General features: G+C 40.6%; 1 protein-coding gene across 4 annotated transcripts in view; it reads right to left on the minus strand.

Annotated features, from left to right (window-relative positions):
* pex5 (peroxisomal biogenesis factor 5) overlaps window positions 1-26,372 on the minus strand; it is a 31,481-nt gene that overhangs the window by 1,433 nt on the left and 3,676 nt on the right. Inside the window, exons 1-16 of one of the 4 annotated variants that reach the window (XM_061947841.1) lie at window positions 25,622-25,789; window positions 19,661-19,819; window positions 19,539-19,577; window positions 19,348-19,465; window positions 19,120-19,266; window positions 14,388-14,472; window positions 13,067-13,157; window positions 12,758-12,880; window positions 9,877-9,990; window positions 9,531-9,614; window positions 9,182-9,301; window positions 8,943-9,086; window positions 8,789-8,859; window positions 6,606-6,827; window positions 6,364-6,529; window positions 5,051-5,208 (exon numbers count right to left, since the gene is read on the minus strand). In XM_061947841.1, coding sequence (XP_061803825.1) covers window positions 5,051-5,208; window positions 6,364-6,529; window positions 6,606-6,827; window positions 8,789-8,859; window positions 8,943-9,086; window positions 9,182-9,301; window positions 9,531-9,614; window positions 9,877-9,990; window positions 12,758-12,880; window positions 13,067-13,157; window positions 14,388-14,472; window positions 19,120-19,266; window positions 19,348-19,465; window positions 19,539-19,577; window positions 19,661-19,774 — 1,796 coding nt within the window. In that variant the 5' untranslated portion in view covers window positions 19,775-19,819; window positions 25,622-25,789. Of the gene's footprint in view, window positions 1-5,050; window positions 5,209-6,363; window positions 6,530-6,605; window positions 6,828-8,788; window positions 8,860-8,942; window positions 9,087-9,181; window positions 9,302-9,530; window positions 9,615-9,876; window positions 9,991-12,757; window positions 12,881-13,066; window positions 13,158-14,387; window positions 14,473-19,119; window positions 19,267-19,347; window positions 19,466-19,538; window positions 19,578-19,660; window positions 19,820-25,621; window positions 25,790-26,372 lie in introns of those variants that run through there. The other 3 variants (XM_061947833.1, XM_061947849.1, XM_061947858.1) reach the window with 3 other exon arrangements.

Consider the following 26,372-nt stretch of genomic DNA (forward strand, 5'->3'; position numbering starts at 1 on the left):
CGCTGCCGGCGACGGCCGCGTATGAGCCCGACGCTCCAGCGCCATCCATTTTCAGGGCTAGTTGATTCGGCAGGTGGGTTGTTACACACTCCTTAGCGGGTTCCGACTTCCATGGCCACCGTCCAGCTGCTGTCTATATCAACCAGGGTGAGCCCCACCCCTTTCGTGAGCGCACTGTGCGCGGAGTGACCCCTGTTATGCGCCCCCGGCAATGGGGGTGGCGGGCAGGTAAGCTGCGCGGGCGGAGCCCCCGGCCACGGGGGTGGCGGGCAGGTAAGCTGCTTACCTGCTGCGCGTGATGCCGGCCGCGGCGAAGGCGGACGAGGCGGACGAAGCGGGGTGTCGGTGCGGTGGGCGCGGTGGTGACCCTGGACGTGCGTCGGGCCCTTCTCGCGGATCGCCTCAGCTACGGCTCCCGGTGGGGCCCTCTCGGGGGAAGGGGCCTCGGTCCCGGACCCCGGCGAGGCGTCCCTTCTCCGCTCCGTAAAAGTGTCCATCTCTTTTTTTTTTTTTTCTTCTGTTGTGGCATATGCAGCAGGTGCCTGCTCGTTTTTCGTATGTGGGTAACAACATTTAACTATGTATATATATTTCCGAATTGGTTTAACTGCCACCCGCCTGAATCTATTTAAAATCAAATTTTTTTTTATTTCAACCACCCGACCCGACCCGACTCGCGGATAAAATTTAATTTTTTTAAATTTCATCCGCCCGATCCGCGGATAATACGCGGACTCTGCGGTTGTGCCCGCAAACCGCACATCTCTACCAGACTGTAAATGTTGCAACTTTGCAATTAAGATAACTGATCCGTCTATTGGTCTCGGCCTTGCCACGAGGTACCGACTTGTCCAAGTGCAGCTAGGATAGGCTCCAGCCCACCAGTGACCCCGAGAGGGACACACAGTTGAAAATGGATGGATGAACAAAATTATATACCGTATTTTTCGGACTATAAGTCGCAGTTTTTTTTCATAGTTTGGCCGGGGGTGCGACTTATACTCAGGAGCGACTTATGTGTGAAATTATTAACACATTACCGTAAAATATCAAATAATATTATTTAGCTCATTCACGTAAAAGACTAGACCAGGCCTGGGCAATTATTTGACTCAAGGGGGCCAGATTTAGATAAAAAAGTGTGTCTGGGGGCCGGTATATCTTTTTTTAGGAACACTAATTTAAAACCTCACAATAATGATTGAGAGCTAAAAACGTTATGACAGACCGCCTTAAAAAAAAGAATGGAATTTGACATTTTTTTAACTGAATTAGACACCCAGAATGTACATGAAAATAAAGAATGTGAGATTTACAATATTAACTATGAAGGATAAAACACTGAATATTGATAACATATTTTACAATCAACCGAAACACAACCAAAATGTAACAAACATAGTGAAGGGTAAAAAAAAAACAAAAAAAACACCTACAATCTGAGATATCTCATAGTGACCAAAGCAACTAATTAGATGACCATAGTAAGTAATTAGATGACCATAGTAACTAATTAGATGACCATAGTAACTAGTATACCATGCAGATTCCAAGCATTGAAAGACTTCGTATAGTTGGAGACTTACGGTCATTAGAAAACATCACTGCACATCGTAATGGCAGCTACACTTTCTATCTTAAACATCTAGAATAATTATTTGGGAATGTCCGGCGGTCCAGACTGAAAAGCTCAACGGGTCGCGTGGGCCCCCGGGCCTTAATTTGCCCAGGTCTGGACTAGACGTATAAGATTTCATGGGATTTAGTGATTAGGAGTGACAGATTGTTTGGTAAACGTATAGCATGTTCTATATGTTATAGTTATTTGAATGACTCTTACCATAATATGTTACGTTAACATACCAGTTGGTTATTTATGCCTCATATAACGTACACTTATTCAGCCTGTTGTTCACTATTCTTTATTTATTTTAAATTGCCTTTCAAATGTCTATTCTTGGTGTTGGGTTTTATCAAATAAATTTCCCCCAAAAATGCGACTTATACTCCAGTGCGATTTATATATGTTTTTTTCCTTCTTTATTATGCATTTTCGGCCGGTGCAACTTATACTCCGGAGCGATTTATACTCCGAAAAATACGGTAGGTCAAAGATGAACAACATCTTGCTTTTGGAATTGCACTTAGTTAACAATTACCAGGGAAGACTTGAATAGTTTGAGAGACAAAACACCATGGGTATTAGGGCCACATAAAAAAGAAAATTGTATGAGACGAAAGCCAAAATCACAGGAAACAAAAATGCATTTACAATACACAGTATTAATTCTAAAAGAAGTTGTAATTTTAGGGAAATTAGGTCATTTTTCATGATTATAATTGTTTTATTAATTATTTCTTAATTCAGTAAAACTATTAAAGTTGTAACTTTAGAAAAAGAAAGTAATTTTTCAAGATTATAACAAGCGGTAGAAAAATGGATGGATGGATAACTGTCGTTATCAATGTATTTATGAATACAGTGGAACCACCATTTACAAATGCCTCTTTTTCGTCCTTTTCGGTTAACGAACGTTTGCATCGCGCCAAATATGTGTCTGTGTGTAAACGATGGCTCAGTGTTTATCCATTCATTCATCTTGTGTGCCACTGGAATCCCTACGGGGGCTGCGATTTTGATGACATCACTTCCTGTACACGTGGGCATAGCCATTTTGGAGAGGCGGGGCACCCTACGTCAGATCCCGTTTACATCCTGTACACACCGGCGCAGCCATTTCGAAGAACTTTGAGGCTAACTGCAGTTTTGACAAGTTTATTTCCACAACTGTCATACCTTGCGCCGGTCACAGCTGTGTGAGGCTGGCTGTCTTAGAGATCACTTTGTGCTATCAGAAATGCTTTAAATGTGTCCAAACTCTCACAGTCTCGCTATATAGCTTTGGGTTGCTAGACAACCACTGAGCAAACATTTTAGCTTGCTCAGTTATTTTGGAGGATTTTTTTTTAAATTTAATTTTGAGGATTTTATCAGCGAAGAGGGCTTTGTTCCGGAATACGTTTTTAATTGTGATGAGACCGAAAAAGATACCAGAGGGAACCTTTGTTACAGCAAAGTAGAAGGCACTACCATGACACAAGCCGATGAAGTGCATGCATCACACTTCTAGTTTGTCCTAACGCTAGTGGTGACTACATGAAATCACTGCTCGTATATAACTCAGAAACTCCCAGAGAGTTCAACAATGCCACAAATATTCGCAAACACAAGGCAAGGTAAAATTATTTATCTTTTTTTTTTTTTGGAGCGCACCAACAAGACTTTTGTGTGCGTGTGTTCAGTTTTGACATTTAAGCTTACTGTATTGTTGTTTGGATAGAAAATTGATTGTTGAGCTATTCTCACCTTGTTATTTTGGTTTGATATATATATATATATATATATATATATATATATATATATATATATATATATATATAATGTATTCAAAGTGTGCAGTTTATATATAAATAAAACACACACACACATATGTGTAAAAATAATAAAGCCAAGGTTGCTGTGGTTTATCCATTAAACATTGCTCATCAAACACTCAATAAGTGTTTGATGAGCATTCCTCAACTTTATCAGTATTTGTTGCCACCTTTCCCAACTTCTTTGTCACGTGTTGCTGGCATCAAATTCTAAAGTTAATGATTATTTGCAAAAAAAAAAATGTTTATCAGTTTGAACATCAAATATGTTGTCTTTGTAGCATATTCAACTGAATATGGGTTGAAAATGATTTGCAAATCATTGTATTCCGTTTATATCTACATCTAACACAATTTCCCAACTCATATGGAAACGGGGTTTGTAACATTATGACGTTTCTCTCCTCCTTTGAAGAAATGTTCACCATTGTCCTAAGACTCATATGTGAGATACAACATTCACAAAAAATCCAACATTTTCTAAGGTAACCATTCTCAATGATTAATTTAACATTATTCCAATTGCTGAGGTTAATATTTAAGACAGCTCCCAGTAGGGGTGTAACGGTACACAAATATTTCGGTTCGGTACGTACCTCAGTTTAGAGGTCACGGTTCAGTTCATTTTCGGTACAGTAAGAAAACAACAAAATATAAATGTTTTGGTTATTTATTTACCAAATTTGTAAACAATGACATAACCTACATACACACACAGGGTCCATTGCCAGGGTTAATGTGGACAACATATATAAAATAAAAACTAAATAAGATAAGGCTCAGAATGGTTTCTTAACAAAACTTTTCTACGTATTAAGTGTTTTTTTTGATTGATTGATTGAGACTTTTATTAGTAGATTGCACAGTACAGTACATATTCCGTACAATTGACCACTAAATGGTAACACCCCAATAAGTTTTTGAACTTGTTTAAGTCGGGGGTCCACCTTAATCAACAATGAACTGCTTCAAGTTGTTGCTCAGATTAAATAAAATGACAAAACTTTTCTTCTACATATTAAAAGTGCAACATTAAACAGTTTCAAGTCAACTCAACCTAAGATTAACCCCCCCCCAGCATGGCTAACTTTGCAGTAAGAGGTGGGAGCTGTTTGCTCGTCTTTATCTTTGTTGAAGCGATGTTCACTTGGGGGTGGTGCCGCTTCAAATGGGTTAGCATGTTTGACGTGTTGGCAGAAGCATGCCTTACCGCTGCTGAACAATGTCGGCAAACCTCCGTCCTCCATTGTTGTATCGCACCGCGCAGCCGAAGTGTTCCCAAACGGCAGATCTTAACGAGGCAGGATTGTCTTCCAGCTCTGGCTTTTATATGTGGTCTTAGCCAGGTCGCTGCTAGCATGCCATGTGTTGTGCCTCAGTGTGCATTGTTTACACAACGTGCGCTACGCTACTTAATATGTCCGTGTGGAAACTCGTTCGGTACACCTTCGAACCGAACCGGAACCCCCGTACCGAAACGGTTCGATACAAATACACGTACCGTTACACCCCTAGCTCCCAGTATGATGCAGTATAGTTGCAGACCACTTGTTAGGTTATGGAAGTACATGTGCGTACATGTGTTTAATGCAGTAGTACGGCGCCGCATGCTCACCTGTGTGCTCCTAAATTGACACAACTGATTCCCAAGTTATAGCGACTGCGCACAAATCCTGGCTGCAACTCCAAGGCTCTCCTGTAGGCGGACACAGCTTCTTCTGAGCGGCTACCGTTAGCTAGTGTTGCGCCCAGCTTGTTCCACAGCAAGTAGTCCTGACAGTCAGAAGGGGCGAAGCAAAGTGTCAAAAGTGACTAAACAAACACCGTGCAGTAGAGATGCGCGGATAGGCAATTATTTCATCCGCAACCGCATCAGAAAGTCGTCAACCATCCGCCATCCACCCGATGTAACATTTGATCAGAACCGCACCCGCCCGTTGTTATATATCTAATATAGACGATGCAAGGCATTAGTGAGGTTATAAAGCTTTTGCCTGTTAAAGAAAGGAGACTGATCCAATGCAGCACAGACATTCGCGTGCCACGCTGTCCCGACCCAGACGCACACCAGTGCGCAATCATATGGGAGCCGTGCTGAGCGCACCTCCAAGCGCGTCTCGCTGCCGGCGACGGCCGGGTATGGGCCCGACGCTCCAGCGCCATCCATTTTCAGGGCTAGTTGATTCGGCAGGTGGGTTGTTACACACTCCTTAGCGGGTTCCGACTTCCATGGCCACCGTCCTGCTGTCTATATCAACCAGGGTGAGACCCACCCCTTTCGTGAGCGCACTGCGCGCGGAGTGACCCCTGTTACGCGCCCCCGGCAACAGGGGTGGCGGGCAGGTAAGCTGCGCGGGCGGAGCGCGCGGAGTGACCCCTGTTACGAGCCCCCGGCCACGGGGGTGGCGGGCAGGTAAGCTGCTTACCTGCTGCGCGTGACGCCGGCCGCGGCGAAGGCGGACGAGGCGGGTTGTCGGTGCGGTGGGCGCGGTGGTGACCCTGGACGTGCGTCGGGCCCTTCTCGCGGATCGCCTCAGCTACGGCTCCCGGTGGGGCCCTCTCGGGGGAAGGGGCCTCGGTCCCGGACCCCGGCGAGGCGTCCCTTCTCCGCTCCGTAAAAGTGTCCATCTCTTTTTTTTTTTTTCTTCTGTTGTGGCATATGCAGCAGGTGCCTGCTCGTTTTTCGTATGTGGGTAACAACATTTAACTATGTATATATATTTCCGAATTGGTTTAACTGCCACCCACCTGAATCTATTTAAAATCTTTTTTTTTTTTTTTTCAACCGCCCGACCCGACCCGACCCGCGGATAAAATCTAATTTTTTTAAATTTCATACGCCCGATCCGCGGATAATCCGCGGACTCCGCGGTTGTGCCCGCAAACCGCGCATCTCTACCGTGCAGGTCTAGACCGACATGAACCCACCTGTGGCGTGGCAGAAAGAGCTGCACTGAAACAGTCCACTGCTTTGTCGTACTCTCCACTCAGGTTGAAGAGGACCCCCAGACCACACTGTAGCTGAGGGTCCACCTGAGCGGGGTCTGTGTTAGCTGCACGGAGGAATAAAGTCTGCACGTCTGTAAACAAAGATCTGCAAAGACAGGCAAGTCATTTGAAACATTTAAAATGACTAAATATCGACTGTACAGGAGCTGACTGATACTCACTCAGGCAGCAGAGAGCCAAACCGCTCTTGCACCTTGTCCCTTTCTCTTGAAGCTTCCCTCTGGCGTTCCAGCTCATGTTGCTCCCACACGGCACGGTATTTTGTGTTGTGCTTTAGCCAATCGCGAAGAGTCTCACAGGCTTGCCTGTGCAGCGACTCGTTGGTGAAGCTGACAGCCAGCGCCATCAGAGCAGTCAGGTTGTCATTCTTTAGCTCCAAACACCTAACAGAAAGACACATTTAATGTTATATTTGCTTCATGCTCCAATTAATGCTTCAATTCAATCCACCAGAACAGCCACCATGTGTGTGGTCCTCAAAAGCAAATAACCTCAAAATAATGCCAGGTCCAAAAGCATTGGCATGAACAGCTGTGACTGTAGGCAACTTCCTAATGTCGTTTTTTACAGCCTTTCTAACTCCACAAGATGACAGCACAGATGCATGTCAGCATCCAGAAGCTTTTGCCAGCAGGGGTTGAAGATTTTGTAAAAATATATTTTTTATCTGTTGAAGACCCCACACATAAAGACAAAAAAAATCAAGCATCTTTGATCTTTGTGTGTGTGGTGTGCTCCGATAATACCAACACAGCACAGCACACACGCGACTTTTCTGTCCCATCATGGAGCCAGACTCTCGTCTTCGAAGCCCGAAATGTTGTGAACAAACAAGGGGCTGGGCGTATCGATCTAAATATAGATAGTATCAATACCAAAGTTGGTTTTGGTATCGTAGCGATACTAGCGTGGTGGGATTGATATTTTTGTTGTAGTTTTTCTTTTATACGTCCAGCAAATTACTCAATTTTTCTCACAGAGTTTATTCGACTTCAGCGTCTCTTGTAGTCTGTCGGTGCAAACAGTGTTATTTAGTGGTTTGGTTTATACATTAAAGTTCATAATTTTGTAACATGGTTACTTTTTTTTGCAATTTTGCCTTTTTTTCCTCAAACAATTGCGTGTAGTACAATTGAAAATGGATAATTTATATACTATTAAATTGTTTTAAATTGTTGCATGTAGTTATAAAAATAGTTTTATTTGCAGAACATATTTTTCCTGTGTTCTCATAATCAACAAACTGCAGGCAAATTCAAAAAGTGATTCAATAATCATGACGTTTCAAATCAAAACCTGTTGGTATCAGTATCGGCGATACAAGCCCTGTATTTACTTGGTATCTGATCGATAGTATTACACACAGCTAGTGATCTAACAATAAAAGGACGTAGGAGAGGAGAGAATGATGATGATCATGTGACTGTTTTTGGAAAAAAAAAAAAGTCCCTAATTTAAAAAAAAAAGGTAATGGAGACAGCGTGCACACAGACTCTAATCTACTGAGCGATCTAATGGTGAGTATGATCTCAACAAAATAGCTAACACGCTTTTTTTTTTTTTAAGCTTTCTGTACTCTTCACAATTCACGGAGTGATGACTCAATGCGTCTGCGTTCCCTACAGATATGAAGAGTTTTGGACGGCCGAACCGTTTTGGAGCCAAATATAGGGACCAATACACTCTTTACACACCCCAGACCACAAAACAATATTGAAAACACATACGATAATCGGGCATTTACTGTCTTTGGTCAGAAGGATGAAAATGGGGACAAAAACAGCCCTATTGTCTTTATGTGTGTACCCCGCTTAAGATAATTACTAATGATGTCAGTGTTTGGAGGGGGCTCTCTAGCAGTCGCTTAAGTCACATGGAGGGAGAAGCGCCTCTGGCTTTAGCCAATGTACCTCTCAAGAGCTTTAAAATGTTGGTTGCACTACTTAAACGTTGGGGTCAACTCATACAGTTCTTTATACATTCCTCAGTGGAATAATGCTGGCTGAGCAGTTTGCTCCAATGTTGGTTTTGTTGATGTTGTGTTGTGCAATAAAGTTGTCCACTAGTATCAATATGTTACCCTACTTTCTCACGCAATCCAAACCATTATTGAAGTTTAAAAAATGGACTTGTTTTGATGAGTTTTCACATAAAGTAAAATATAACATCACAAGCTATAATTAGAGTGTTTAATGCAGAGGTATCCCAACTTTTTTCCACCGAGGGCCACATAAAGAAAAATGTAATGATGAGGAGGTGTAATATTTAATAATTTATCCTAGTACTAAGGAATTAAATGTATTTTACTGTATGCAAAATGCCACTTAAAATTGCAGTTTATAACCTGCGGAGGGCGCTGATGGCGGCGAATTCTTGTTCGTTTTCTGCTTGACAAGTACCCAGATACTGCCAAGCCTGCAAAAATAAAAAAAAGTAAAAAAATCATCAGTGGCAGTCTCACAAATGCTTTCTGTTAGAGGATGCTTTCAGATTCTCACCAGCTGGTTTTCTGGTTCTTTCTGCACTGCGCTTTCAAAAAAGCGCACGGCACCAGGGATGTCTCCGGCCTCCATCCTCTTCACACCCTCTGTCAGAGGGTCCTGGTGAGTCAAGTAAGGGTTGTCCTCTTCAAACTGGTAGCCCTGACAGGAAGGACAGAGAGAGGAGGCTTTAGACATTTTGGGGTTAAATAATGTGGATGCAACAACTAAATAAAAAGGTCTGAAGTGAGTTTTACCTTGTCGTAAGACGAGCTCAGTAGCTGATCGAAGTCTGAGAGCCAGGGATGACTCTCTGCGTCCCGCTTGGCCATCTCCTCCCACTCCTGCTGCAGCTTCTCCCAAAAATCCACATCGCTCTGATAAAATGACAGTAAATCATTACTGAGGCAAGCCGAGAAGGCACACATGGTCCTCATCTTTAAAACTGATTTATGAGGAAGAGAGGAGGAGGAGGAGGAGGAGGAATTTCCCTATGTCTGCTTGTGACATAATTCATTTTCAAATCTTGCAGTTTTCCAATCGGCCTTCTGTTCCGTTTCCTATCCCTGCATCCAATTAGCACTCTGTGGTTTGGCTTTGTCTCACCTCCACTGCGGCTTTGGCTTGGTGGAAATCAGGTCCCGATGCGGTGAACTGGTCCACCCAGGCTTCGGCTGACTCCTCCGACACCTGAGTAAGTAGCCAGCAATGACACAATTGGTTGCTTGGAGTCTGCTAAGTCAACTTGGAAATGGGGATGTGTGGAGGGGGCAGTAAATCAGGAAAAATATAATGGAAAGTGAATGAAAAGATAGAAGAGATGAAACAGAGAAAAGGCTAATACAACTGTCCCTAATGATGTCGCCTATTTCTCCTTTATAGTATGTGTCCGTCTAAAGAATGTGTGCAACAAGACAAGAGCCTATCGCTGGCACGACCACAGCCGTCCTACCTGCCTGACGACCTTGGCCCACTGCTGTGCCTGCTTAGCTTTAGCTTTCTCAAGGGTCTCCTTCTTTTCTGTGGATTCCAAGGGAAGACTCCCTCCCCTTGTTTCCGTCAGGAACTACGGCGAGGAGGCGGGGTGATTAAGGGGGTCATTGTGGGAGTTTATTTAAAAGGGTGGGAGTAGAGAGGAGGAGAGCGGATGAATGGTGGTGGTTGTTAATTAACGGGACGGCACGTTGGAAGGGTCAAAAGTGGGAAGAGTACATGGAAAAGTTAGAGCACCCTGGTTATGAGCAGGTACTCCTCACACACACACATGCACAGTAAAGCCCAATGAGCCTATTTCTCGCAGTGAAAGAACACCAAAATGTCATAAAACAATTGACAAAAATAAAGACAACCAGCCAAACCACATTCTGTTTGATTTGGGACTTTTTTTCTCTGCAGAGATTTGAAGGGGAATACCATGGAAGTTTAGTATCAGTTTTTCTCAAGGAAACACCACAGTAAAAATACAACATTCATACCTGCCAACTTTTGAAATCAGAAAAACCTAGTAGCCAGGGTCCAGGGGCCGCAGGCCCCGGTAGGTCCAGGACAAAGTCCTGGTGGGGGGTTCATCCCCCGACGCAAAATGATTATTAGCATTCAGACAGGTTAAAATGTTGCTAAAACCATCACTTTTCTATCAGTCACAGTGACTTTTCAAAACAAAAATATTACAGCAAAAATCATATGGGTTGATTGACATGTTTATTCTGTAAGCTAACTTCAATAGTTTGAAATTATTTTGACAGTTAATGCCAGTTATCCTGTCAACCTTTCGCAAGACTTCAATTTGTTAATTGAAAGTATAAACAGTATAAACACTTTTTACAGTAAATAAATGGTAAAACAGTACTAAACAATTCCATTTAAAAAAAATTGGTGACATTAACTTTCTGTCCAAGCTTGTATAATCTACTGCCTTGTTCAATTGTAAAAAATATTCTGTGCCTAAAATTCACATTTCTATCACAATTATCATACTGTAAACATGGTAAGCTAACTTCATTAAAATTAATAGTCATGTCAATAGCATGGAATTACAATTCAAATGTAGTTTTTTTGTAAGCCTTTCAAAAGAATTCAAAATATGAAAAATTAATGAAAATTAATTTAAGCCATCAGACACTTGAAAAGTGGCACATCACATCTCTAATGTAATCATTTTAAGTTTTCAACAGAAATAGCACTGCAAAAATATTAAGGACATACTTCTGTATTTTGGTAGTTATGCTGTCAACATTTAACAAGATTTCTTCAACTTGGACTTGAAAGCATAAATAGTATAAACACTTATAACAGTACTAAACAATTCCAATAGATAACATTAGTGTCATTACCTTTTTGTGGCTAAAATCCAAATTTATTCTATCAGATTGATCATACTGCAAAAATGATATGGTAACTTTATGATAAGTTTACTTCATTAAAATGTAATTCAATAGCATCATTAGCATGGAACTACAATTCAATTGCAGTATCGCTAGCAACGGCATTAGACTTGTGTTTTTTTTGTCCCAACGTGGTCTTTTACATCGCTAATTCCTCCGTGTCCGATCGAAAAATCTTGTCTGCACAAGGTGCAATTCGCGTAGTTTTCACCCTTTTTGGAACGGATAATTATTCCCGGATAGGCTTTTGAATATTCTTCACGGAATGACTGCAGTTTTCTTTTCGGTTTAAGACTCGTTTGCGATTTTTCTCCGGCTGATTCCATGATCGTTCGCTCGTTTGGAAACAATAGCAACTGGTGCCTCGTGCTTGGCAGCGGTGCTATAAATAGCCTCGCGCATGGCATTCGGAATGGCTCGATAGGAAGTTACGGGAAGCAGTGTCGATTATCATTGTTGTTACGCGATTTCGTGAATAAAACTTTAAAAAATATATTTTTTTTAAATTAATGAAAAACCGTATTTTTTTATTACTGCAACCGTAACCCGGAATAGGTTGATGAAAACCGTACTAATTACGGGAAAACCGGAGTAGTTGGCAGGTATGAACATTTAACAAAAGTGAGTACACCTCTCCCTTACCAGCAAACAAAATTATGACAGTTCGCACCTTCTTCTCAAGGGACAATACTATCCAGATAAAACTTCAGAGTAGTCCGTTTCACTGAACATTACTTAACAACACAAACAATACTGTTAAACTAGTCAGTTGGGGGATAATTGTATCTAGACTACAGTCAAGCATGACTGGAAGGTGCATGAGTACTGCCACCACTGGTGAGCTGTGCTTTGTTGAGTAAAAACATGAATTCCAACTTGTACTAGGATTATGTGAAGCGCAACATGAATCCCACTCTCCGGAAAAAAGGCTGCATGGCAGTTTCCCAACATAAGGTGCCGAAACACACCTTTAAAATGTTAAGTGTCTGGCTGAGGAAGTTAAACGTGAAGGTGATGGAGTAGATAGAAAAAGGGTGGAAGAGTGCAATGTGTCTAACGTCCACCTGCTCCACCAGGGATGTCAACATGGAGGAGTGGGAGAGAATTTCAATAACAACTTGTGCAGGTCTAGTGAATGTCATGCCCAAGAGGATTAAAGCAGTGCTGGATAACAATGGTGCTCATACTAAATATCTACATAATTTGGACATATATACCGTTTTATGTACTCTTTCTTGCCCTTGAGAAGATATAAAATGGTTGCTGGGAGGTGTGTATTCACTTTTGTGAGATACCATAGTTGACTTTGAAAGACCAGCGAGTATACGTTAGATGCTACAGCGCACCCTCACGATTCATATTACAGGAGTAGTAAATACATTTGGTGGAAAGTATTACAGCAAGGGAGAGATCCGCCAGAAGCACCTCATCCTCAAGGGGACAGCGTACCTGGTTGAGGTTGGAAGCCCAGTGGTTAGCCTCCTCGGCCTGAACTTTATCTGTGAGCTGTTTGTCTGTCCTGTTCTCCACTGTCACACTGCCCTCGCCAATTTGCCTAATGAACCGCAGGAACTACACACCAATGGAAAACAAAACAGGAAAAAAAAAATGCGATACAAATAAAAATTACCATTACTAGTTCAATAAAATTCTAACTTGAAAACAACAATAAAAGGAATGGGGAGAAAGAGTACAGTGATAGATGTGGCATGAACGGGGATAGGATGGCTGGCGGGTTGACAGGAAGTTGTTACTCACCTCTGTGTTTTGTAACTTTGGATCGTCGACCTTTGCCACAAGCTCATTAGCTGTCTGTTTCAACTCCTCTCCTGGCTGGTACTCCTTTGTCCTGTTTAATTAACATATCTAGTCTTTAAACAAAGGTCTACTCTTTTTTATAAAAGCAAGACTGTCCAAACCATGAAAAAGCCATTGGCGGACACTTTGATATTATTAAATATTTTTTTAAATTTTGGAAAAAGGCTAATAAAACTGTATTTGTATGTATTTTTGTATAATATATATTTATATAGTTGTCATTAGTATCAACATTTATTTTTTTTTCTCTTTACATCAGTGATTTTCAACCACTGTGTCGTGAGATACAGTCTGGTGTGCCGTGGGAGATTATCTAATTTCACCTATTTGGGTTAAAAATAATTTTTGAGTGTCGGTGCTGTCTAGAGCTCAGCAGAGTAACCGTGTAATACTCTTCCATATCAGTAGGTGGCAGCAGGTAGCTAATTGCTTTGTAGATGTCGGGAACTGCGAGAGGCAGCTTGCAGGTAAAAAGGTGCCTAATGCTTAAACCAAAAATAAACAAAAGGTGAGTGCCCCTAAGAAAAGGCATTGAAGCTTAGGGAAGGCTATGCAGAACGAAACTAAAACTGAACTGGCTACAAAGTAAACAAAAACAGAATCCTGGACGACCGCAAAGACTTACTGTGGAGCAAAGATGGCGTCCACAATGTACATTCGAACATGACATGACAATCAACAATGTCCCCACAAAGAAGGATAAAAACAACTAAAATATTTTTGATTGCTAAAACAAAGTAGATGCGGCAAATATCCCTCAAAGGAAGACATGAAACTGCTACAGGAAAAAAGCAAATAAAGAGAAAAAGCCACCAAAATAGGAGCGCAAGACAAGAAGTAAAACACTACACAAAGGAAAACAGCAAAAAAGTCCAACTAAGTCAGGGTGTGATGTGACAGGTGGTGACATTACACCTACTTTGAGACAAGAGCTATATTGATGCATGCTTGGGTATGCTTTAAAGTCATATCCAACAATTGCGACAACGACTTTTTACTGTCAACTGAGTTTCGTTTTTTTAATGATTTCTGCTGGTGGTGTGCCTCCGCATTTTTTCAACGCAAAAAATGTGTCTTGGCTCAAAAAAGGTTGAAAAACACTGCTTTACATTATGCACTTGGCAACATTTTGTGTTAGTTTTTTTGGTCTAATCTGATTTTTTTTATGTACTAATTGCTCAAAAAACACACATTTGACACCTCTACTTTAGAGAATGATAGCATCTTAACAATAACACTTATGTCCTCTTTTTTTCCTTACCACTCATTCTCCTTGTCTCCAAAGTCTCCCAGCCACAGCTTCTCCTCAGACTTCTCCAAATATTCCTCAGCCCACCGTCCAGGATCTGAAAGAGAAAATAAAACACATCAGGGGAACACACATTAAGATCCCTCCTCCCTTACACTGTAGAAAAATAGTGGGGACATAAAGATTTATGACGACCTCACAGCACCAATAGTCAGATAGTATAAATACATATACTGCTATTTCCCCGTACAGCAGCCTGGAGGTGTTTACTGCACAAGTACGAGGTGCCTATCAGGGGTAAATTATGTCAAAATAACATAAGAGAATAATACAAATAAATCAGAAAATATATTATTCACAGATAAATTACAACATTTGAATTAATGGTATCATTCTGTATAGGATTCTGGTGTGATTCTTTATTCTTTTTTTCCACTTCCTTCTTCTTTTTGAGTCAGTGACAGCAGTTTTTTCAACAGCATGCTCCACCATCAGCTTTACAGATGCAATGTCTGCTGTGCTGGTGATGAGGTTAAGATGTCTACTGTCAGTACGTGTCCATGGACTAAATTAGTCTGATTTCACAAATAGTTTGGCTCTAAATAAACATACTAAAAACCATTGAAACACTTTCATCCGATTGTGTTCGGTTTTTGAAACGTCGGACAAACACCTGGCTTATGCGATTGAAAACCAGATCTATCTCTTCTCTGACATGTGCCAGTCTCTACACGAAAGCAGGTACCATTTAATCAAAGCAGGCAACAACTGGAATTAAGAGGACACTTTATTTGCTTCACAAACTAAAACTGAATATTTTGAAGCGCATCAATGGGGGGAAAAAAGAAACCGAAGGTAACTAAGGCAATGGAGAATGCGGCTTCATTCAGACTACCGAACAAAAACGAATGAACGAGGAAGAGAAGCAGGCATATAGTGAAGGCAAAAAAATGAAGTGTACACAAACCTCTTCACGCTGCATTTGTGCACTCCAAACTGGTTAGTAACAACTCTGTATTCCACACAACTGGAGAGCTTGTCCACAGTAATAGCAGCCCACCAACACTCTGGAGCAGTATCGGGGCACAAATAGTATTTTCCTTTGGATTTAAAACTCCTACCAATCTACAGAGCCTTTTGAATGAACTCAGAGACATTCAAAAGTTTTATTTCCATGATTCTCCATCCGAAAATTCCTTTTGAAACAACTCTCTTTCGCACCAGTCTTTCTCGGCGATATATATATACACAGGTAAAAGCCAGTAAATTAGAATATTTTGAAAAACTTGATTTATTTCAGTAATTGCATTCAAAAGGTGTAACTTGTACATTATATTTATTCATTGCACACAGACTGATGCATTCAAATGTTTATTTCATTTAATTTTGATGATTTGAAGTGGCAACAAATGAAAATCCCAAATTCCGTGTGTCACAAAATTAGAATATTACTTAAGGCTAATACAAAAAAGGGATTTTTAGAAATGTTGGCCAACTGAAAAGTATGAAAATGAAAAATATGAGCATGTACAATACTCAATACTTGGTTGGAGCTCCTTTTGCCTCAATTACTGCGTTAATGCGGCGTGGCATGGAGTCGATGAGTTTCTGGCATTGCTGAGGTGTTATGAGAGCCCAGGTTGCTCTGATAGTGGCCTTCAACTCTTCTGCGTTTTTGGGTCTGGCATTCTGCATCTTCCTTTTCACAATACCCCACAGATTTTCTATGGGGCTAAGGTCAGGGGAGTTGGCGGGCCAATTTAGAACAGAAATACCATGGTCCGTAAACCAGGCACGGGTAGATTTTGCGCTGTGTGCAGGCGCCAAGTCCTGTTGGAACTTGAAATCTCCATCTCCATAGAGCAGGTCAGCAGCAGGAAGCATGAAGTGCTCTAAAACTTGCTGGTAGACGGCTGCGTTGACCCTGGATCTCAGGAAACAGAGTGGACCGACACCAGCAGATGACATGGCACCCCAAACCATCACTGATGGTGGAAACTTTACACTAGACTTCAGGCAACGTGGATCCTGTGCCTCTCCTGTCTTCCTCCAGACTCTGGGACCTCGATTTCCAAAGGAAATGCAAAATTTGCATGGTTGGGTGATGGTTTGGGGTGCCATGTCATCTGCTGGTGTCGGTCCACTCTGTTTCCTGAGATCCAGGGTCAACGCAGCCGTCTACCAGCAAGTTTTAGAGCACTTCATGCTTCCTGCTGCTGACCTGCTCTATGGAGATGGAGATTTCAAGTTCCAACAGGACTTGGCGCCTGCACACAGCGCAAAATCTACCCGTGCCTGGTTTACGGACCATGGTATTTCTGTTCTAAATTGGCCCGCCAACTCCCCTGACCTTAGCCCCATAGAAAATCTGTGGGGTATTGTGAAAAGGAAGATGCAGAATGCCAGACCCAAAAACGCAGAAGAGTTGAAGGCCACTATCAGAGCAACCTGGGCTCTCATAACACCTGAGCAGTGCCAGAAACTCATCGACTCCATGCCACGCCGCATTAACGCAGTAATTGAGGCAAAAGGAGCTCCAACCAAGTATTGAGTATTGTACATGCTCATATTTTTCATTTTCATACTTTTCAGTTGGCCAACATTTCTAAAAATCCCTTTTTTGTATTAGCCTTAAGTAATATTCTAATTTTGTGACACACGGAATTTTGGATTTTCATTTGTTGCCACTTCAAATCATCAAAATTAAATGAAATAAACATTTGAATGCATCAGTCTGTGTGCAATGAATAACTATAATGTACAAGTTACACCTTTTGAATGCAATTACTGAAATAAATCAAGTTTTTCAAAATATTCTAATTTACTGGCTTTTACCTGTATATATATATATATATATATATATATATATATATATATATATATATATATACATATATACATATATATATATACATATATACATATATATATAACTTTGTTTTGGCAGGGATGAGCAAAGGAGCAACCCATTGTCTTCAACAACTCCTTGTTAATTTAAAGTACCGGAAATGTTTCTACATCCTTCAGCTTTTTTTGGGGTGTGAAATGTTTTCTGCTTTGTCCTACTGCCGTTTCTAAACTACTCTAGCAAATTAGTGTGTCTTTTGAAAGGTACTGTACGTATAAGCTTAATGTCCGTTTATAGCGAGAGAGGAGGACTGAAACATATGATATAGTGGAGCATTTGCAATTAAATAACTGGGAAGTTTTTAATCATGCTTAATACTAAAACCAGTTAATCGAATAGGGGTCAACAACATTTCCCAGTCCAAGGAATAAATTGTGTGCACTATGAGTGGAAGTGTTGCATGATCCGTGGTGCAGATCGCCTTATTTAAATGAGGATTTTGCATGGATAAGGGACTTTTACTTCAGAGACGGAGACCTGTGTGCGATGTGTTGAACCAGCAGCACACATCTATAATCTGTAACATTTTGAAATCTGGACAACAGAAACATATGCATTCTGACACTTAATTCTTTGCGCAGGGCTGTGGATCAGATCACCAGCACATTTAGGTGTCTGAAACGACTCAAATGCAAAAAAATGCACAATTCCGCAAATGCCTGGTGTGAAGTCATAGTCAACCGGAAAAGCAATACATTTATTCACACTAAAAGGAAATAAGCGCCCCTCAGTGTATGGGAGGCACACAGCTTATGACCAATATTTGCATTAGAGCATGCAAGGACACTGGGACTTCACATGTAGGTGTGAAAATACAAAAAAACAAACTATTTCAGAAATCAGACTAATTTAGTGCATGGAAACATAGTTTGTGTCTACTGTGACTTTGAGTGCCAGAGAATGTTTCCAAAACAGCTATGATATTAGTATATTGTTACATACAGTACAGGTCAAATGTTTGGACACACCTTCTCATTCAATGTGTTTTCATAACTATTTACATTGTAGATTGTCACTGAAGGCATCAAAACTATGAATGAACATGTGGAGTTATGTACTTAACAAAAAAAAGGTGAAATAACTGAAAACATATTCTAGTTTCTCCCTTTGCTCTGATTACTGCTTTGCACACTCTTGGCATTCTCTCGATGAGCTTCCAGAGGTAGTCACCTGAAATGGTTATCACTTCCCAGGTGTGCTTGAAGCTCATCGAGAGAATGCCAAGAGTGTGCAAAGCAGTAATCAGGTCAAAGGGTGGCTATTTTAAACAAACAAACAAACAAAAAAAGGTGAAATAACTGAAAACATGTTTTGTATTCTAGTTTCTTCAATATAGCCACCCTTTGCTCTGATTAATGCTTTGCACACTCTTGGCATTCTCTCGATAAGCTAACTCCTTCAAGACAGTTGTAAAACCATTTCAGGTGACTACCTCTTGAAGCTCATCGAGAGAATGCCAAGAGTGTGCAAAACAGAAATCAGAGCAAAGTGTGGCTATTTTGAAGAAACTAGAATATAAAACATGTTTTCAGTTATTTCAACTTTTTTTGTTAAGTACATAACTCCACATGTGTTCATTCATAGTTGTGATGCTTTCAGTGACAATCTACAATGTAAATAGTCATGAAAATAAAGAAAAGGCATTGAATGAGAAGGTGTGTCCAAACTTTTGGCCTGTACTGTATGTAGTTTGTAAAGCATATGACCAGGATGGAATAACACCCTAAGTTCATCCTAAACACAGTAGAGATTTGCAATAGTAATGTATGATGAGTAATTATGTATGGTTATCTATAAAATGTGTATTGACTGTGAGAAAGGGTGATTTTAAACTACCTGCAGCCTCAGCAATGAATTCTTTTGTCCAGTCGGCATCCGCTGCGTCGCCGAGTGCGATGAGGCCCGGGGTTGATGCCGACTCTGAGCCTGAGACGAACTCTGCTGCCCAGGCACCTGAGAGAGCCAGGGCTGCCACATCTGGAGCTGAAGCATACGAAGAAGAAAAACCACTGGAGACATCTGTGAGGTTAATTTGATGATTAAAGAGAGGAGTAAGAGAAGTACCTCTCTGTGGAGCTTGTCTGTAGCTTTGTTGGTCGATCTGCTGCATCTCCTCCAACAGCTGACCCATGTCGAATGTCTGTGGGTGGCGTGGGGGAGCCTGGAGAAACTCATTGACAAGCTGGAACCCCAGAACACACCTTAGTACTGGCTTAAATCACCACACTGGCAAAATTGAAAACATGAGCGCTCACCTCTTCCTCAGTGGCAATTTCAATGGAAGTTGGGGGAATCTAGCATGAAAAAATGTTAACATTAGCCTTTTCATTTTATTCATAAACTAACTTTAAAATTAGGTAGAAAAAAAGAAGCTCACTGTAGGTGTGGAGCGGTGTCGCCATGCCCCGCCTTCCGTGGTCATGTGACCGGTCAACTTCATGAGGGGATTGGCGCCACCGCATTCTGCCTCCACCAACTCTCGCATCGCCATGGCAACACAAGAATGAAGCAAACCCAACGAGGCCACCTGAAATATCTGAAAAGAAAGAAAAATAGATCAATTCAGCAGTTTATATCTGTATAGAAAATAAGTAATTTGTTTTATTGTGTTGGGCCATTACATTGACAGTCACTGTCATACATACAACATAAACAGGTTATCCTGAGAATGACCATTTTAATATCTTATATAAAACACTATAATCTGATGAACATGTTTTTAGACATCCTCTAACAGCGGAAAGGCCAAGCGAGGTGAAACTTGTGCCCCAGATATCTGATGCCACATAACCATGCTAAAGCTCCATCTGCTGTTTTCCATGCGATTTCCTTGCTCGGCTGAACCATGAATAATGAGACTGGAACAAGCCAGAACACACAGGCATGCACCGCCAGTTGAGATATATGGATGGATATTTGCCTCTGAAAATACCTTTTTGGACGGCAACAAAGGCCAAATTTTAAAGCTCCGGTTTTTTACTCAGCATCACCAGCAACAATGCAAAACTAAACAATACATACTGTGTAACAACATACATCTTAACTGAATATACAACATAACACAGTGTTGAATATGGATGCAACGATTGTACATTTTGACTGTACGATTATAGTCTGAGTAATAATCACGGTTTCATAATTATCACATTTCACATAACATTTCAGAAAACCACTGTAAGTAACTACAGTTCGTCACTATACCTATACACCTATGAGTGTAAGTTAAAACTCTACTTTGCAAAGCCAAAGCCATTTATCAACAACACCCAGAAACGCCTCGGCTCCGCTGGGCCCAAGCTCATCTAAGATGGACTGATGCAAAGTGGAAAAGGGTTCTGTGGTCTGGCGAGTCCACATTTCAAATTATTTTTGGAAACTGTGGACGTCGTCGTGTCCTCCGGCCCAAAGAAGAAAAGAACAATCCGGACTGTTATAGGCGCAAAGTTCAGAAGCCAGCATCTGTGATGGTATGGGGGTGTATTAGTGCCCAAGACATGGGTAACTTACACATCTGTGAAGGCACCATTAATGCTGAAAGGTACATATAGGTTTTGGAGCAACATATGTTGCCATCCAAGCAACGTTATCAACGACGCCCCTGCTTATTTCAGCTAGACAACGCCAAGCGGGGCGGCGTGGCGCAGTGGAAGAGTGGCCGTGCGCAACCCGAGGGTGCCTGGTTCAATCCCCACCTAGTACCAACCTCGTCATGTCCGTTGTGTCCTGAGCAAGACACTTCACCCTTGCTCCTGATGGGTGCTGGTTAGCGCCTTGCATGGCAGCTCCCTCCATCAGTGTGTGAATGTGTGTGTGAATGGGTAAATGTGGAAGTAGTGTCAAAGCGCTTTGAGTACCTTGAAGGTAGAAAAGCGCTATACAAGTACAACCCATTTATCATTTATTTATTTAAGCCACATGTTACAACAGCGTGGCTTCGTAGTAAAAGAGTGCGGATACTAGACTGGCCTGCCTGTAGTCCAGACCTGTCTCCCATTGAAAATGTGTGGCGCATTATGAAGCATAAAATACCACAACAGAGACCCCGGACTGTTGAACAACTTAAGCTGTACATCAAGCAAGAATGGGAAATAATTCCACCTGAAAAGCTTCAAAAATTGATCTCTTCAGTACCAAACGTTTACTGAGTGTTGTTAAAAGGAAAAGCCATGTAACACAAAAGTAAAAATGCCCTTGTGACAACTTTTTTGCAATGTGTTGCCGCCATTAAATTCTAAGTTCATGATTATTTGCAAAAAAAAACAACAAGTTTCTCAGTTTGAACCTTAGATATCTTGTCTTTGCAGTGGATTCAATTGAATAAGTTGAAAAATTATTTGCAAATCATTGTATTCTGTTTTTATTTACGATTTACACAACGTGCCAACTTCACTGGTTTTGGGTTTTGTAAAGTATTTGAATATTAATATAAGATTAAGATTACCTTTGTTAATCCCCTGGGGAAAATATTGTCATCGACTGTCATCCATGCTTATTTATTCATTTTTAATATTTCATTTGATCCTGTTTTAATAACTGGAATGTAAATAATTAGATTTCATGGTATAGTTCTGTTATTCTACAAGCTCCTGATGTTATGTTAATATTTTACACTTGCTTATTAACTTAAAATGCCCATAGTTTATTGAACACAGACAGGAAGAAACACTTAACATAAAATGGTCACTGAAGAAGCCTTTGAGGAGTACTTGTTGCTGTTTGTTTACACTGAACTGACTAAGCTAAGATACTGATTGTAAGTGGTAGATAGTGTATTAAATTTGCAATTAAGTATCTTACCACTAACATAATTTAACCGTTATTATGTCTTACCCATACTTTTGCATGTAAAGCTGGGTGGCGGTCCCACAAATGCTGCACCATATTGGACGTTTTAGACCCTTTAGCTTCAATTTTGGTAGGTTTGGCAAATGGGTCTTCAACGGCTTCTGGGTAAATTTTTAAGTACCCGAAATGTTTCCACTTTGCCGACTTCAGCTTTTCAGAGTTTTTTGCTTTTTCCTACTGCCATTTCTAAACTAACCTAGCATATTAGCGTGTCTCTAGATAGGTAGCTTAATGTTCGTTTATAGTGAATGAGGAGGACTGAAAAACACAATATAGTGGAGCCTTTGCAATTGAATCACTAAGACGTTTTTAATCATGGTTAATGTTAAAACCGGTTATTAGTTTGCTTCCCTACTGAAGTACAGGGGTCGACAAGGTTTCCCAGGCCAAAGACCCCCAAATTGATGAAGAACAGATGGAGCGGGGACCCCCTACTTCAATATCTTGTATGAAAATTAGGGCTCCATCCATCCATTTTCTACCGCTTATTCCCTTTGGGGTCGCTGGAGCCTATCTAATCACAAAAAAGTATTGCATTAATCATGTATAAACGCAGATTAATCACGCAATTTATTTTTGAGCACACGTGTTTCTTTACCTTAACCGTGGGTGTATATCTGAAAAGCAGCGCGGGTTGACTGAGGAGACTAAGGGCCTGGTTTACTAAGATTCAAATATCGCGCTCAAAAATAAATTGCGTGTACTACGAGTGGAGGTGTTACGTGTGATCTACTAACACTGCATGTGCAATTGAAACGTGGTGCAGACCGCCCTATTTAAATGAGGATTTTAAATAAAACAATTGACCAAAATATAGACAAGCAGCCAAACCACATTCTGTTTGATTTGGGAATTTTTCTCTGTTGAGGTCTGAAGGGGAATACCATGAGCCTTTCTCAAGAAAACGCCACAGTAAAAAAACATCTAACAAAAGTGAGTACATCTCTCACTTATCAGCAGACATTGACAGTTTACGCTCTCTTCTCAAGGGACAATACTATCCAGATAAAACTTCAGAGTAGTCAGTTTCACTGAAAATGACAACACAGCCAATACTGTCATACTAGTCAGTAGGGAGATAATTGTGTCTAGTCTACAGTCAAGCATGACTTGAGTGTGCGTGATTGCTGCCACCACTGGTGAGCTGTGAGTTCATTGAGGAAAAACATTAATTCCAACTTGTACTGAGATTTTGCGACACGCGACATGATTCCCACTTCTAGGAAAATAGGCCGCATGACAGTTTTCCAATATGATAAGGTGCCTAAACACACCTTTAAAATGTTGAGTGTCTGGCTGAGGAAGCTGGCAGTGAAAGTGATGGAGTGGAAGCTTGTATCCTCAGGGACTGAACCCAGATGAAGGTGATAGAGTGGAAGTTTGTATCCTCAGGGACTGAACCCAGATGAAGGTAATGGAGTGGAAGTGGAAGCTCATGTGACTGGCTTGCTCATTATTTCTCAAAATGGCTTGGGAATCTCCGAGAGCTTGATACTATTTTGATCTTATCGCTTTACTCGCAAATTTTGTAAGTCTTTTGGTGTCATAACTCAGATATATGACAATAGCTTCAATATAGAAGCAACTTTTTTTCCATTCTACTGGTACTTTAACTCATTTAATCATTAAACACAAAAACGTATTGCAATAATCATGTATAAACACAAATTAATAACACCAATTTTGAGCAAACATGCTTATTCACCTTAACTGTGGGTGTATATCTGAAAAGTGGCGCAGTTGAGTGAGCAGACTGAAGGGCTGATTTATTAAGAATCCAAATACCACGTGCTGGACAGCGTGTGCTAAAAAATATATATGTGTGTACTACGAGTGGAAGTGTTGCATGTTATCTACTAACACTGCATGTGCAATTGAAAAAGTAGTGCAGACTGAATATATAGCATGCATACGGGGATTTTACTATGGAGACGGAGACCTGCGTGCAATGTGTTGGACCAGCAGCACACATCTATAATCTGTAACAATCGCAATCTAGACAACAGACATTTGCATTCTGAAACTTAATTCTGTGCGCGAGACTGTGGATCGCATCACCAGCGCATTCGCGCATCTGGAATGACTCAAATGCAAAAAAAATACACAATGAAAGATCTACGAGATATACAAAACCCAAAACCAGTGAAGTTGGCACGTTGTGTAAATCGTAAATAAAAACAGAATACAATGACTTGCAAATCCTTTTGAACCTATATTCAATTGAATAGACTGCAAAGACAAGATACTTAACGTTCAAACTGGAAAACATTAATTTTTGCAAATATTAGCTCATTTGGAGTGTAAAAGTGTTCTGTGGTCTGACGAGTCCACATTGCAAATTTTTTTGGGAAACTGTGGATGTTGTGTCCTCCAGAACAAAGAGGAAAAGAACCATCCGGATTGTTATAGGCACAAAGTTCAAAAGCCAGCATCTGTGATGGTATGGGGGTGTATTAGTGCCCAAAGCATGGGTAACTTACACTTCTGTGAAGGCACCATTAATGCTGAAAGGTACATACAGGTTTTGGAACAATATATGTTGCCATCCAATTAACGTTACCATGGACGCCCCTGCTTATTTCAGCAAGACAATGCCAAGCCATGTGTTACAACAGCATGGCTTCATAGTAAAAGAGTGCGAGTACTCGACTGGTCTGCCTTTAGTCCAGACCTGTCTCCCATTGAAAATGTGTGGCGCAGTATGAAGCCAAAATACCACAACAGAGACCCCGGACTGTTGAACAACTTAAGCTGTACATCAAGCAAGAATGGAAAATAATTTCACATAAAAAGCTTCAAAAATGTGTCTCCTCAGTTCCCAAACGTTTACTGAGTGTTGTTAAAAGGAAAGGCCATGTAACACAGTGGTAAAAATGCCCCGTGACCACTTTTTTGCAATGTGTTGTTGCCATTAAATTCTAATTTAATGATTATTTGCAATAAAATTAAAAATTAAGTTTCTCATTTTGAACATTAAATATCTTGTCTTTGCAGTGTATTCAATTTAATATAAATTAAAAGCGGTAGAAAATGGATGGATGGATGGATGAAAAGGATTTGCAAATCATTGTATTCAATTTTTATTTAGGAATTACACAACGTGCCAACTTCACTGGTTTTGGGGTTTGTAGATACAATCCCACTGATTTAGTTACTTTACACTGTGTTCCTGTTAATGATATACATAATCTTAAATAACTTAAGTACCAGAAGTAGCGATATTTTCATTTGAGAATCGATATTAGCGCATATAGATCTGATATCGGCGCTATCTATATTTCAGAATAGATCCGCACATCACTAGCTCCGAGATAGTAAAATCAAGTATCAGTGTTGATACTTAAAATAAATGATTGGTGTATCGTAATTATCATAATTTATGCCGTTATTGTAATTATCATAATCGTAATTAAAACATCCACAAAGCAGTTCTCCAATACATCCCAGTGACCCACATTCACACCTTATAGTTCCAACAACAATCCTCTCTTACCTAATCTGCTTCCCCAACGCACGCGGAGATGAGTTCTAATTTCCAGAATGAACTGTCAGGAATACAAATAAATCACATGTGCAAAATTCTTCTTTCCTGCGATGCGAGCACATAAAGCATTGCACAAGGCAGCCCATCTTCTGTTATCAATTACACAGTCAGGCTATAAATGCGAGGCAAATTTACATGGCTGCGATATGATGATCAGGATCGATGTAAGAGGATTAGACATTAGTATTCTCTCATCACAGGCGTTGTCCACAACATTAGAGACAATACAGGAGTGGAATAACATAATCTGCCTTTTTGAGGATAATAATCATGCTCTCTTTTGTTGACACATGAGGAGGACCACATATTGGAACATGTTGACTAACATTTCTGCAACCACAATAATGAGCATCCATTTAAATTAATACTACAAAGCTGAGCATTATCATATATTGTTGAAATTGGACCTTATTCGGTCACCATGACGACCAGGAAGCCCACACACACCAACAGATATTTCATATACAGTATAATATGGAATATGGAATCCTCCCTTCACGTAGTCTTATTTTGTATATCCCTGAGAACCAGTGTCCTCTGCAGTAGACTAGTGTTGTACCGGTACCAAAATGTATTTCGATACTTTCCACAAAAAAAAGGGACCACAAAAAATTGCATTATTGGCTTTATTTTAACAAACAATCTTACAGTACATTAAACATATGTTTCTTATTGCAAGTTTGTTCTTAAATAAAATAGT

This window comes from Nerophis lumbriciformis, linkage group LG04, assembly GCF_033978685.3.
Source record: "Nerophis lumbriciformis linkage group LG04, RoL_Nlum_v2.1, whole genome shotgun sequence".
In the NCBI taxonomy this organism is placed as follows: domain Eukaryota; kingdom Metazoa; phylum Chordata; class Actinopteri; order Syngnathiformes; family Syngnathidae; genus Nerophis; species Nerophis lumbriciformis.